The sequence below is a fragment of the Sinocyclocheilus grahami genome, unplaced genomic scaffold, assembly GCF_001515645.1.
Source record: "Sinocyclocheilus grahami isolate Dianchi unplaced genomic scaffold, SAMN03320097.WGS_v1.1 scaffold32.1, whole genome shotgun sequence".
Classification (NCBI taxonomy): Eukaryota; Metazoa; Chordata; class Actinopteri; order Cypriniformes; family Cyprinidae; genus Sinocyclocheilus; species Sinocyclocheilus grahami.
Window position 1 is genome coordinate 3091001 of NW_015505211.1, and position 13153 is coordinate 3104153.

General features: G+C 37.2%; 1 protein-coding gene across 2 annotated transcripts in view; it reads right to left on the bottom strand.

Annotated features, from left to right (window-relative positions):
* Positions 1-13153, bottom strand: part of LOC107577365 (UV radiation resistance-associated gene protein-like) — a 120370-nt gene that overhangs the window by 88084 nt on the left and 19133 nt on the right. The window contains exons 7-8 of one of the 2 annotated variants that reach the window (XM_016263457.1): positions 8895-9000; positions 2002-2125 (exon numbers count right to left, since the gene is read on the bottom strand). In XM_016263457.1, coding sequence (XP_016118943.1) covers positions 2002-2125; positions 8895-9000 — 230 coding nt within the window. Of the gene's footprint in view, positions 1-2001; positions 2129-8894; positions 9001-13153 lie in introns of both variants that reach the window. The other variant, XM_016263450.1, reaches the window with a different exon arrangement.

A 13153-nucleotide genomic window follows, 5' to 3' on the forward strand; every position in this document is an offset into this window, starting at 1 on the left:
CTGTTGTTATGTTGCACATTAGCAACATATTAATGCACTGCTGCCTCTCACTGGTTTATTAATGTCATTGGTTCCTTTGTGGCTACTTGAATATTTTAAGTAAGTGTCACTCAAAACAGTAAGTAAATTGTTTTATTTGCCTTGAAAGTAGCTGTAACTTAATAAAACCTAGTAAGTATAACAACTAAGTAAAGATAACTAACTAAATCCAAGTAAGGTAAACTATTGGATTTTACAGTGTACATTATAAACTGCAAAAGTTTTTTTATAAAATATTTGTCAAAAACCCATATGACCTGCTCTTTAAATATACTTTTATTTTGCAATAATTTCACATTCAATCTTCAAATTTAATGTACAAACAACATAAAGACAGTATATTTTTTAATATTTGTTTAATGGCATCTTTTTTTATGACTAAAGGCCAGTATCAATACTGATTTCTCTATAAAATCGCCCCCCCCCTCCTAATATTTCACCATTGACTATAGCCATTCAACATTTCAATATAATTAAGCTATCAATTTTAACATTTATTAGACTTTAAAAAATAACTTCTAATTTAAGTGAACTTAAAACAATCTTCACATAAACCCATTATAATAAATGTCATATTTACCTGTGCCCTTCAGCAAAAATATACAGAAATTTAAATTGAAGTTATCAAACACTAAATTCTAAATTAAATATAGATGAATCGTTAAAGCTATAAAAAATCTTTTTTCCTCCTTTCTTTGTCCTTTAATTAATAGACATCACAGCAACTGGTTATTAGGTTGTTTTGGCTGCTATTTCTTTAAGAGCTGCCGCTGCTGAATGTAACGCGGATCTGACACGCATCATATTTTCTCTCAACTCTTTTTACCTGTTCTGACCCACTTCAGGTCTTAAAGTCTCTACTAATGAGCTGACGAGTTGAATCGAGTGTGTTAGATGAGTGAGACCGTGCTGGGCTGCTCCAGGACAGTTTTGAAAACCATTTCAGAGACATGTTCTTAAATGTGACTCATATAAAATATATTACATGCATGCACAGTTTTAAGGCAGCTTTAATCGCCTTTTTGGTAACTTCATGACTTATCTGACCACGGCATTGCATGCACGTAGTTTATTTCGCACTTTGATATGAAAGGATACAGGCTACAGTGCGTGCCGGCGCCTTTCTGCGTGCATTTGAAGAGCACGCTCTGCGAGCACAGTACCGTTTCCATGCTCGCTTGACTCGCGTCTGGCGCTGAAGTGAAGTGGAGCACGCATCTGAAACGTCTCCCGTTCTCGGTCGTTCTGCGACTGAATAAATGCACTTCTTGTCAAGAGAAAAAGTGACAGAAGCAGCAGTTGTGAGTGGGGTGGCCAACCCTAAAGCGTTAAAGTGAAAAACATTATCGCCTGCTTTAATGCACTAATTTTGACACCACTAGTTTTTAATACATAATTAAGAAGTTTGGGGCGTTTTTTTGGTTGGTAGATGTAGATATCAAGTTGAATGATATCATAAATGATTGAACATCACTAAACATCAAATATGTTCTGAAACGGCTGCAATTTTGTTGCTTCCAGCAACTTTTTCAGTTTAAGTGAGAACAGGAAAAAATATTTGATGCTGGACTCTACTTGAAGGCTGGTTAGATGTAAAACAACTGCCTTGCTCAATTCAAGGCATGGAAATACATTTACATGAGAATGTGGAAAGCCAGCGTTTCAGTTCTGGAAATACATTTTAGCAGATGATACTCTACACGGTCCTCCAAGATACTGGAACACACGTGAAGTTACATCAGTGAAAAATAAGATGAAGAGTTTCACAACACATTCAGTCTGACACACTGTTTTGGAAGAGAACGTTGCCTGATTGCACATGTGTGGGGATATGAACCACTGGTGTATAACAGTACAGAGGAAGAAAGAAGAAGAAAATACTTTTGAATACATGTTTTTTTTTTTTTTTACCAAAGTGGGACAGATCTCTCATCAGTTAGATGGTTTGGTGAATTTGGTTACCTTTCTTTACAAGCTGCGCTCTCTCTTTCTGCATCATGTCCAGTTCTCTCGCCAGCGCTTTCCTCTGTCTCTCCAACTCGCACCTCAGAATCCCGATACGTAGGTGCATACACTCCCTCTCTTTCTTCTGAGGAAAGAGACAACATTAAGGTGGATCATTTATGTGGAAAACCTTCCTTTTTTTCCATTCTTACCTATTTCATTCCCATACCTACTGCATTGGGTTGATTAATTATTAAGAAAAGGACGTTTAACAACAGATCAGACATGTTAATGCTGCGTTTTGAAGTTAAATTTAGCAGACTTTCATTTACATCTAAATACTTAGGCATTCAGCATGTCTAGAGATGAAGTATGCAATAGAATTGCTTATTCTATCATAAATTATCACACTTTTTGTTCATTTTTACAAAATTCACAACCATTCAAAAGTTGAGTCAACAAGTTATTTTTTTTTTAGAAATGTAAGCTTTTATTCAGCAAGGATTAATTATATTGATCAAAAGTGCCAGTAAAGACATTTATAATGTTACAAAAGATTACTATTTTTAAAAAATGCTGTTCTTTTGAACTTACATTCATCAAAAAAGCTTTGTAATGATTTCTGATGGATCATAAGACACATGAAGACTGGAGTAATTGCTGCTGAAAATTCAGCTTCGGCATCACAGGCATAAATTGCATTTTAAAACATGTTAATCTAGAAAACTGTGTGTGTGTGTGTTTTTGTGACAAATGAGAACATACATTTGTATAATGACAAAGGTATGACATAGGTATTACAAGGAGAAGGTGACTTTTCAGGACATTACCCCATGTCCCCACTTTTCAAAACGCTTATAAATCACACAGAATGGAGTGTATTGAAAATCTGAAATAGCACAAAGTTTCCTGTAATAGGTAGGTTTAGGGGTAGGGTTAGTGTAGGGCAATAGAATATACGGTCTGTACAGTATAAAAACCATTACGCCTATGGGATGTCCCCACTTTTCACAAAAACAAACCTGTGTGTGTGTGGGGGGGGGGGGGGTCTTAGGGGGACATGTGTGTGTGTGTGTGGGGGTGTGTGTGTGTGTGTGTGGGTGTGTGTGTGTGTGTGTGTGTGTGTTCGCTTGTGGGGGTCCCCCCTTTTTCAAAAAAAAAACCGTGGGGTGTGGGGGGGGGGGGGGGGTCTTATGGTGACCATAAGAGACTTTTCAAAAACATTTTTAAAAAATATTTCTGATAAATATAATATAAGATATATTTTTGCACTACCCTGTAAAACACTTTGGAAAGAAAGCACATGCCACATTAATGTAATAAAAAATGCAAGGGATGATTTTTTAAAGTAGATTACAGCAGACATCAGTGCCAGATCTTCCCTCAGCTTCTCCAGCACCCAGCAGATCCACAGCAGATCTATCTAATCTACATCTACAGCCCTGCGGCTTTCTGGACTGTTAGTGAGCCAAGTGCACTAATGAGGACCAGTGATCTGACGAGGGTGAAAGGGGGATCGAGAGCAGATAGGAGAAGAAAGAGAGAGCGAGAGAAGAGATAACACGCAGGGAAAATTCACTATGTCTTTAAACTCTGTGATTGGTGGTGGTGATTGCTATCATAACTAGAACTGCAGAGTTTAATTCAGAGCAAGGAGGGAGGAGCATCTAAAAAAAAAAGGCTTGATCCTCGATCCACTCAGATATGCAATTACAGAAATTTACAGCAAGTACACAAATTTTATGTCTCTTTCGATAATGTGACATGATGCCGCACACCACAGGGTGTTGATGAAATGGAGTGGCAATGAAAGCAATGAAATCTCCAGAATCTACTGGATCTTGTATTTTGGCACTTGGCAGCTAAGGAAGTGTCAATCAAAGCGATTGCGATAGAGAATATAGCACCTTTATCTTCAGATAGCTTGAGCCCTTATACAGCAGGAAAAGACCTAGATCTTGCATGTTTTACAATCAACGCCACTGGCACGACAAACATATGACTTTTCACACATAGTTAAATATTTAAAAAATGAACATGCACGTTACAAGATTTTTACAGAAAAAAAGTAGGGATTAATACACAGATTGAATGTGATGAGGTAAAAATAATTTTCACGATATGGCTGATATTTACATTTTATGCTACTTTAAAAGATTACAATGTAAAAATGTGAAAAAATATAAATTTAGGTATCACAACATTATTATTAAAAGCATGAAAGTTTTTCATTTTGAAATTTTATTTTAAGATTACATTTAATAGTTATTCAATTATTACATTTTTAAAGATTAATTTTAAGTGATATTACATGACAGTAAAGGTAATCTTCATGTAAAAAAAACAGGCAGAAATTAACATGCCCAATTAAATATCATATAATGGTTAAAGGGGCCATATGATGCGTTCATGCGTTTCAAGTTTTCCTTTCTCTTTGGAGTGTTACAAGCTGTTCATGAATAGATAAGATCCCTAAAGTTGCAAAGACTAAAGTCTCAAACCCAAAGAAATATTCTTTATAAAAGTTAAGACTGGTCCACGCCGTCCTAAAACTCCTCGTTTAAACACACCCCAACATGTCTACGTCGCATGCGGGAAGAATTGCATAACGCCGCCCAAATGTTCACGCAAAGAAAGAAGGCGTAACTTTATTGTTGCTGCCACCGCCACCGCCATGTTGTGAAGACACTGTGTGTTTTGTTGCGAAAGCGAAAATACTTGGCCTTCCAAAAGAGGACACGACTAGAAATCAGTGGTTAAGTTGTATTTACAACACTGTTCCAGAACAGTTCAACCCAAATATTCAGATGTGTGCAAGGCATTTTATGGAGGACTGTTTCCTGATCCTGGTAGAGTAGACTACAATGCCGGCTGTTCTAACTCACAGTCTGTAAGTACGTTTTCATATTTAAAGGATTTGCCACTGATGAATCAAAACGCGAGTTTTGAGCAGCGTAGAGTAGCGCTTATTGTTTGTCGTTTCTCCGATCACAAATGCAGACATGGTTTTAAGACAGTGTAAGACATTATAATCCATAATTATGTCCCCACTGGATGCAACAAATGACTCGTTTATAATGGGTTTTAATGTTTTTGTCTCGTCGCTCCGGCCGGGACACGGTATCACAGTATGGTAAGGGGCGTAACATTACCGTCACACGCTTGAGGTATTCGGCCAATCACAACGCACTGGATAGCTGGCCAATCAGAGCACACCTTGCTTTTCAGACCGATGAACTTTGTAAAAATCAACGCATTTTAGAAAGGTGGGGCATATAGGAGAAACAATAATGTACAGTATGTGGAAAATGTGTTTTTTGAACCTTAGACCGCATAAACACATTGCATTACATCCAAATACACAAAATAATGTTATTTTTAGCAACATCATATGACCCCTTTAAATATCATGAATATAAAAACAAAAACAAATGTCAGGTGAAAAAATTTAAGTAAAAAAAGTTAGCAAACAAATATATAAATAAATTGCTCTTCTAAAAAAAACTAAAAAATTGTCCAACTAAATACAAAAATCCAAAGATTAGTTGTACACTAGCATATAGATTATCTTCAAAGCAAGCACACATGGACTAAAAGCCACAAACCTTTAAGGCATGAAACTTACATCCTCTCACACACTAAAATCACAGTCTGCTCTAATCGGCAGTAATGAGAAAGTACAGAATAATTCAATTAGTGTAGCAATAACCGGTACAGTGCAGTGAGCGTGCATGGTCTGATTGATTGCCTGAAGTGCCCTACTAGGCTCAAAACTGACCTGAGGCCAGGGAGAAGTGACAACACGGCTGTTTCAGCAGTGAACACTCTGATCTATAATCAGCTTCGCATAACCTCAAGCTTGAAGGAAAACTCAAAACAGATTTTTGCTCATTAAGCGCAGTAACTGATACACTTTGCAGGAATTTCAGTCCTTCGCTGACCTTTCGTGCGGTCCAGGTAGCGCTCATGTGATTGAGGGAGAGTGTCAGCTATTAGTGTAAACGTATCCTGAAATTTGACATGTGGAGAACTCCAGAAACTTGCCAATTCGTTTTTGGAAAGGAAGAGACTTCACAGTCATTCACAGAGACTTGACGAACCACCGAAGAAAGACGTGTGATAATATTCCCAACATATGTAAGCTTCAGAAGGTTTTTAGAGTCTTTGGATGGATATCATATTGGATATTGTAGCACAAATTAACTTGTAATTATTACATGTCGTATTGTGTTTGCTTTTGCACGTTTGCTCATAAGATACGCTTTCTCCACAACACTTTGGCAACTTAATTTCACGTCACGATCATTTCTGGCTCATTTGGATTCGAGCAACAGTGAGAGGAAAAAAAGTGAGGTGAGTCATTCTTTGCTTTGGCCAACCAAAAAAAATTTAAAAAACTGGAACCAAAAAGGCCCATATGGTAAACAAGGTTTGAAAACAGAATGGCAAAACTCAAAAAAAAATGCCAGACCTCCAGGATACTGAGACAGCGGAGATCAACAGAAGGTTCTGTGGACATCTCACCCGCGGAGAAAACAGCATTTCAACAGGTGGAGAGGCTGCTGCCATACAAACACTAAGCACTTAAACATCAAAGCCAGCTGGAGTGTGTGTGTGGTAAGGGCATCACGAGTACTGGCGTCTTTAAGGCTCACAAGTGTGTGAGAGGGCAAGGAGTCTTTCATTCTCACTCATTCAAGTGATTTCTGGTGTCTTTCTATGATGTGGTACAATTCAACACATTTCTATCCTAAAAAACATATTTTAGGTTCATTAAATTGACTAGCTGGTCTCCTCACTTGGACAAGATTATGTTTATCTAGTTGGATAGTTGGTTTCCCAGCTGAAAGACCCAACTAAAACCATCTAAACAGATTAGTCTAACCAACCACCCCAGGACGGGAGACAAACTAAACACCTAAGTAGTAGTAGTAGTAATATCTTTATTAGTCCCTTCACAGGGCAATTTATACAGCATCAACCTCACAAACAGACAAATTTTATAAGACATCGTGACAAAATCTGCTACAATAAAAACATCACAAGTACAACCACAACAACAAAAACCTGGCATTATCAGTGCCCAAGTTTTCATATATTAAAGGGCTGGTTTCATATATTAAGGCTGGCTCAATCCATTTCTAAATGAGAAATATGATGGTCTTGTCATGAAGACTATTGTAAACAAGCTACCACTGCTGTTCAAATGTTTGGGGTCAGTAAGATTTTTAATGTTTTTGAAAGAAGTCACCCAAGGCTGCATTTATTAAAATCATAAATACACAATATGGTGAAAAATTACTACAATTTATATTTTAATATGTTAAAATGTAATTTATTCCTGTGATGCAAAGTGTCAGTGTCACATGATCCTTCAGAAATCATTCTAATATGCTGATTTGCTGCTCAAGAAACATTTCCTAGAATTATAAATGTCAAAAACAGAAAGCACTTTTTTTTTCTTTTTTTTTAAGAAACCTTTTGTAACATTATCAATGTCTTTACATGTGCATAATTGCTGAACTAAATAACTGTTAAAAAATCTTAAACAGCCCCGAATATCTGAATATAATCGCAATCCTTCCTCATCCCTTATTTCCTGTTTGCAGTCTGATGCCTCATGAATAAAGACAAAAAGTTAAAAATACAATAACAAAAATTTATATTTTTTGTTTAATATTTTGCATTAGATTACAAAACGTTAAACCAAGTGTCATCTACAAAGCAAATCATGCTTGAAAACTGGTCGCTGCCTAAGTAGACAGTGAGGCAGAGCACTAAGCTTTGGATCAGAGTTCTGAAGAATTCGAGAAAAGAAGAATTAAATATAATGTGTGTGTGATTATGCTCATTCTGAGTGGAAGATGTCTGGGCATTTGCAGCCTACTGGAAGACGACAAACTTTTTAAATGTTCATGAACTACAAACACAACTTGAAAACCTCCCCGAACGGCTGCGTTTTTGCAGCTGCTGACTCCCTTGAAAAATCCTAAATATGTTTTCCTTTTACTTTTCATTCTTCTGCAGAATACAGTGAGTGTGGAAACTGATTTTTTGGTGACAAGGGCACGGTGATATGTAGAGGAGGCATAAAGCTGTGGGATTCAGGATCTCTAAATCCATCAAAACACGGGATACAAGAACCACCTGAGGGCCTAATGACGTACTTATGAGGATCTCTGTAACACAAGATACACAACACTAAGGCCATTTACCATACTGCTGCTATTTGTGTTGAGTGACTAGGTACCCTGACTTCCTGTCTGAAACTGATGGTACTAGCACCAGCATACTAAACTCTCATTCTAACCTGCAAAAACAACACTGCAACAGCTTGAAATATTGGTTGCAAGCTTTGAATCTGTAAAAACATTCCCTGTACTGGGAATGTTTTTTACCCATTCAAATTTCTTTGCAAAGAGAATCTACATAATGATTTTTTTTTTTATAATACAAGCGCCAGCTAATAGTATGTACTTTTATTTTGTAATGTTTTCCGATTGGACAATGACTAAAGTGAAATGCTTGTCTGTTACACTGCTAGATAGGGGGTTTATACTGCCATCCCTCACAAAAGAGTACTTCTGTGAGTCTGGAAAGACAATATCCCCACTACAGAGTGAAGTATTGAATTTTAAACTGAGTTTGACAATCTGCTATAAAATTCTGTCAAGCACACAGCAACTGTAAATTTTGCCTTTTATACTTGCAGAGGTGCTTTACAGAGTCTTACCATCAGTGCTCTGTACCAGGTGCAAAGGAAAAGAAAACCCAACAGGCCAGATAGGATTTATGAAGTTAGAGAACATTGAAAGCATACAGAATATAAAAATAATCCTGAATGAATAAGAGCACGCAAGCAGACCTAGACAACCCAAGAAACCCCACTAGTTTGATTTGTTGGGTCTCACCTTTTCTGTGCAGGACGCTGTTGTCCTCAGTTTCTCTTCAATTTCCTTCCCGATCTTCTGAACAGTCACCTGAGTCTGCTTAATGGCTCTCTGGGCCGTGTGCAGCCTGTGGAGGAAACACACACAGGATGCATCACTGTTAAGGTTGAGAATCTGAGGAAGAAATGGTTCCAAGTACTGGAACTGAATGATTTCATGACATGAATGCAGTCTCCTCCACCACGGAAAAAAGATGATGTTTTATCAGAGCTGTGAGCCTAATAAAAATACTACAAAGACAAAAAAGGCAGACTGAATCTTTTATCGTGTTCTTCTCGTTGTTGCTCTCAACAAGCAGCATATAATGTGACCTGTATAGTTCAAAGTACAAACAAGCGACTCTTATGATTCTTTTCGATGAAGCAGTGAAAAAAGACTAACTAATCGGAAATGACACTGATTTCAGTCTAAAACATTTAGTCTAGTTGTTAATATGACAATGTGTAGCTTCTATTATTTATAATTTTATATATTTATATGAGAATGATTCTATGTGTGTGTGTGTGTGTGTGTGTGTGCATATAATATGTATATATACACACACATTAAGATACTTTGATTGTATGAGAAGCATGTATGCTCTTCAAAAAAATCATTTAGAACATGATACAAAATAGTGAGTAAATGATGACAACATTTTCATTTCTGGGGGAATTATTTCTTTGAATTTGAAAAGTTTCGAGCATTTGTAAAACACAATCAGTGATTGGATCTTGACTCAAATAAATGGAATGTTGTCAATCAAATGAAGGATGACAGCGGACTTATGTAAACCACACTCCGATGTAATGGAAACAGAATTGCCGCATATGAAGGGGAGATGATCTCACATGGTGGCCGATTTCAGATTTATATTTGCAATAATTAGAGAACACATAAACTGAAACCTCATGACAGGACCACTGGACCATAGGAAGGTCAGGCGTAGTTTTTGTATTGTTTGTTTATTTCCCAAAGGCAATGGGCTTGTTAAGATAAACTTTTATAAATAACAGGATTGTTAAGAGATTAATAACACAGCAGATGGGCCGCCTCATTGTGCCTGTTTTTGTTTGCACCATGGTTCTCATTTGGTGCCTCATTTTCTGACTCATCTTTACAACCACACCAAATGGTTTCAATACCCATTGTTTAATCACAGTGGTATGGTGACATTTTTTGATTCACCTGAAGGCCATTCCAAGACAAGAGGGTATAAATATTCTGTCAAAGCGAATTTAGGAATTAGTGCTTCAATGGATTTTAATGCAGTCCCAGAAATAAAGACATATACATTTAGTTTATCTGTTTGTCCAACCAATTGCAGACAGTAGACATGTTTTGGAAACCTGTTCGAAAATAAGTCACCAAATAGAACGCAATTCCATTTTTGTGACACTAGGGGCACAAAATGCAACACTTCACAAGTCCATGAACAACTGTGTTACAGTAAAGAAGAATGTTTTTTAAGCTTGTTTGCACATTCTGGTTTTCTCAGAAAAATAACAGCAGCACAAGACAACAATCTGTGAACTACAAGAGCTATCAATCAGGGCTTGATTGCGCTCATATGAGCTTTCAGCACCACTAAGCCTCATGGGAAAGAGAATGAAAGAAAAAAATCTCCAGGCCTGTTTGAAACTAAAAGAATCCATAGACATATGATCATTGCACAGTAAAATGCACATACATAAAAGCCTAAACTTCTTTCATTCATTTTGTACACTGCTTTAACATTAACATAACTCTTGTTCTCTGATTGGCTGAGCAAATGGTTGTAATATCTATATTTGGAGATCAAGCTGCCATTTGCTGTTCTTGCTAGCGTATTCCCACTCAAAGAGATTTTCACGAACGGTGGCTGGGAGACTGACCACACAACCTTTCAGCGATGGTGTACAATTTACTTTGTTTCACACTCTCCTCACTCGCTCAACCTCCATTAATGGTTCTTTCTCTTTGTTTTTGAACAGTAGGATTAGCACATTCGCACTGGAGTCCCTCAAGGAGAATCATAAGCACACATGGCTGGGGTTAAAAACTAACTAGACAAGGCAGATGCTAATTAGCACACAAACTACAGCTGTTGTGCAGTTAAAGTACATTCATGTAGATGATTGCAGGTTTCAACAAAGGAGTCAAGGCTAGCCTGTTTTGCCCTTGCTGGAATGTGCCAAAACTACACCATCTGGGTTTTTCCATTGACAGTCACTCAAAATTAGCTTTGTAAAAAAATATATTTATACATATACACTACCATTCAAAAGTTTGGGGTCAGAAATTATTACTTTTATTCAGCAGGGACGCATTAAAGGTGGGCGTACACGGTTCGATTTTTGCTGTCGTATGAGCTCGCAGGCAAGATGCTCGCGGCTCGTATCGTGCGAGAAGAATTACAGGCCGATCCGAGAACCTCCCGTCCTCCCGATAATTTTCAAACATGTTAAAAAAGATCAGATGCTGTCGGTTTACATTCGTGGCATATGTGTGGTTGAACGAGACGATTTGGCGATCCATCTAAAGTTGACCAATCAGAAGATGACAAAAACCATATAGTCTATAATAATTTTAGTTTAATTATACAGTTCTATTTTTTATTTGTTATTCCGAATGTGCCAAATTTGCCGTTCAGCTTTATGAATGAATATGCCTGTTGTATTTCCAGCAAAACGAGCAGAAATTCAGAAATGGCCTACTCCCTCGAGTTCTTTATGAAGAACAGAAAGTCCATGCTTTTCAACCATTTTCTTTGCCATGTCCATTGTCTTCGTTTTTTTTTTTGGGACGTCACAAGCCGCCTGCCACAAAGAAAACTATTTCGTCCTCAGAATCCATATTTTTATGAATGGTGCGAAACGTAATGCTTACGTCAGAGTCTGTAAAATCGTAGTAAATTCGTGTCGTATGTGCCAGAGCTTACGACGTTCCGACTTTCAGAATTGCACCGTGTACGCCCGCCTTAAATCAGTAACAGCGAAGACTTTTACATTGTTAAAAAAAATTAAATTTCAAATGTGTCTTTTTTTTTTTTTACTTTCTTTTCATCAAAGAATCCTGGAAAAAAATATGGTTTCCACAAAAAATCTAAGCAACACAGCTATATTCAGCATTGATAATAAGAAGAAACGTTTCTTGAGCAACAAATCAGCATATTGGAATGATTTCTGAAGAATCATGTGAGACTTAAGACTGGAGTAACAATGCTAAAAAATTCAGCTTAGCCATCACATGAATAAATCACATTTTAAAATATATCTAAATAGAAAACAGTTTTTCTAAAATGTGGTCAATATTACTGTACTTACTGTATTTTTGATCAAATAAATGCAACCTTGGAGAGCATAAGAAATGTAGTGTATATAACATTTAAATATATTATTATATTATATAAAAAAATGTTTTACCAGATGTTTTCAAAAGTGAGAAATTGACTTATTTTGCCTTTCACAGCTCAGGATAGTCACTAGTAATGGGTTTAGACATGTTTTCTCTAAGTACTATGAACCTCCTTGGTTTTAACAGATTTTGGCATTTTGAGAAATCCTGGGGAAACTACAAACACCACATTGAGCACAACGGGGAGAGATTTTCCTTCCACATGCTGACAAAAACCTTGCAATGTATCTTCCCATCTGTGGGGCCTGTTCGAATCCGTCAGGGGGGGTGGGGGGGCCTATGAGTCCTTTGTGACACGGCTTTACTTTTTTCTACCGCTGCTTTCTTCCCAAAGCTCTTAGGCTGATGACTTCATTATCTCAAATGTCATTCGTTAACAATCATCGAATTGCAGCAATCCAATTAGAGGTCCAAGAAAGAACTGAGAGATGGCCAGCTTCTGATCCAGACCATCAAGATTCTCCTATGACTAGCTTTAGAGAATTCAAACAGTTTGTTAACAAAGGTTCAGTGCCAATATCAGCACAGTGAAACAATGCAGACTAATACTCCCTGAGCAATTAATCTGGGTTACGTTTCAGCCCTCCTGTGACCACACGGGTTTAAAACTAGACCTTCAATCACGCTAAAATGCTTTACATCTACATCAGAAGTACAGCTGACCTGACACAACAAGCAAAGATCATACAAAAGTTATCTACTTTTAACAAACCCCTGTGAAACTGAATAAAGTTTCAGACAAGTAAAGTTTACACACAACTAGTCTAAAAAAGACTAGCTTACACACAACTATGGTGATCATTTCTGGTGCATGGTTGCCCACCAAAACTATGTAATGCACAGCT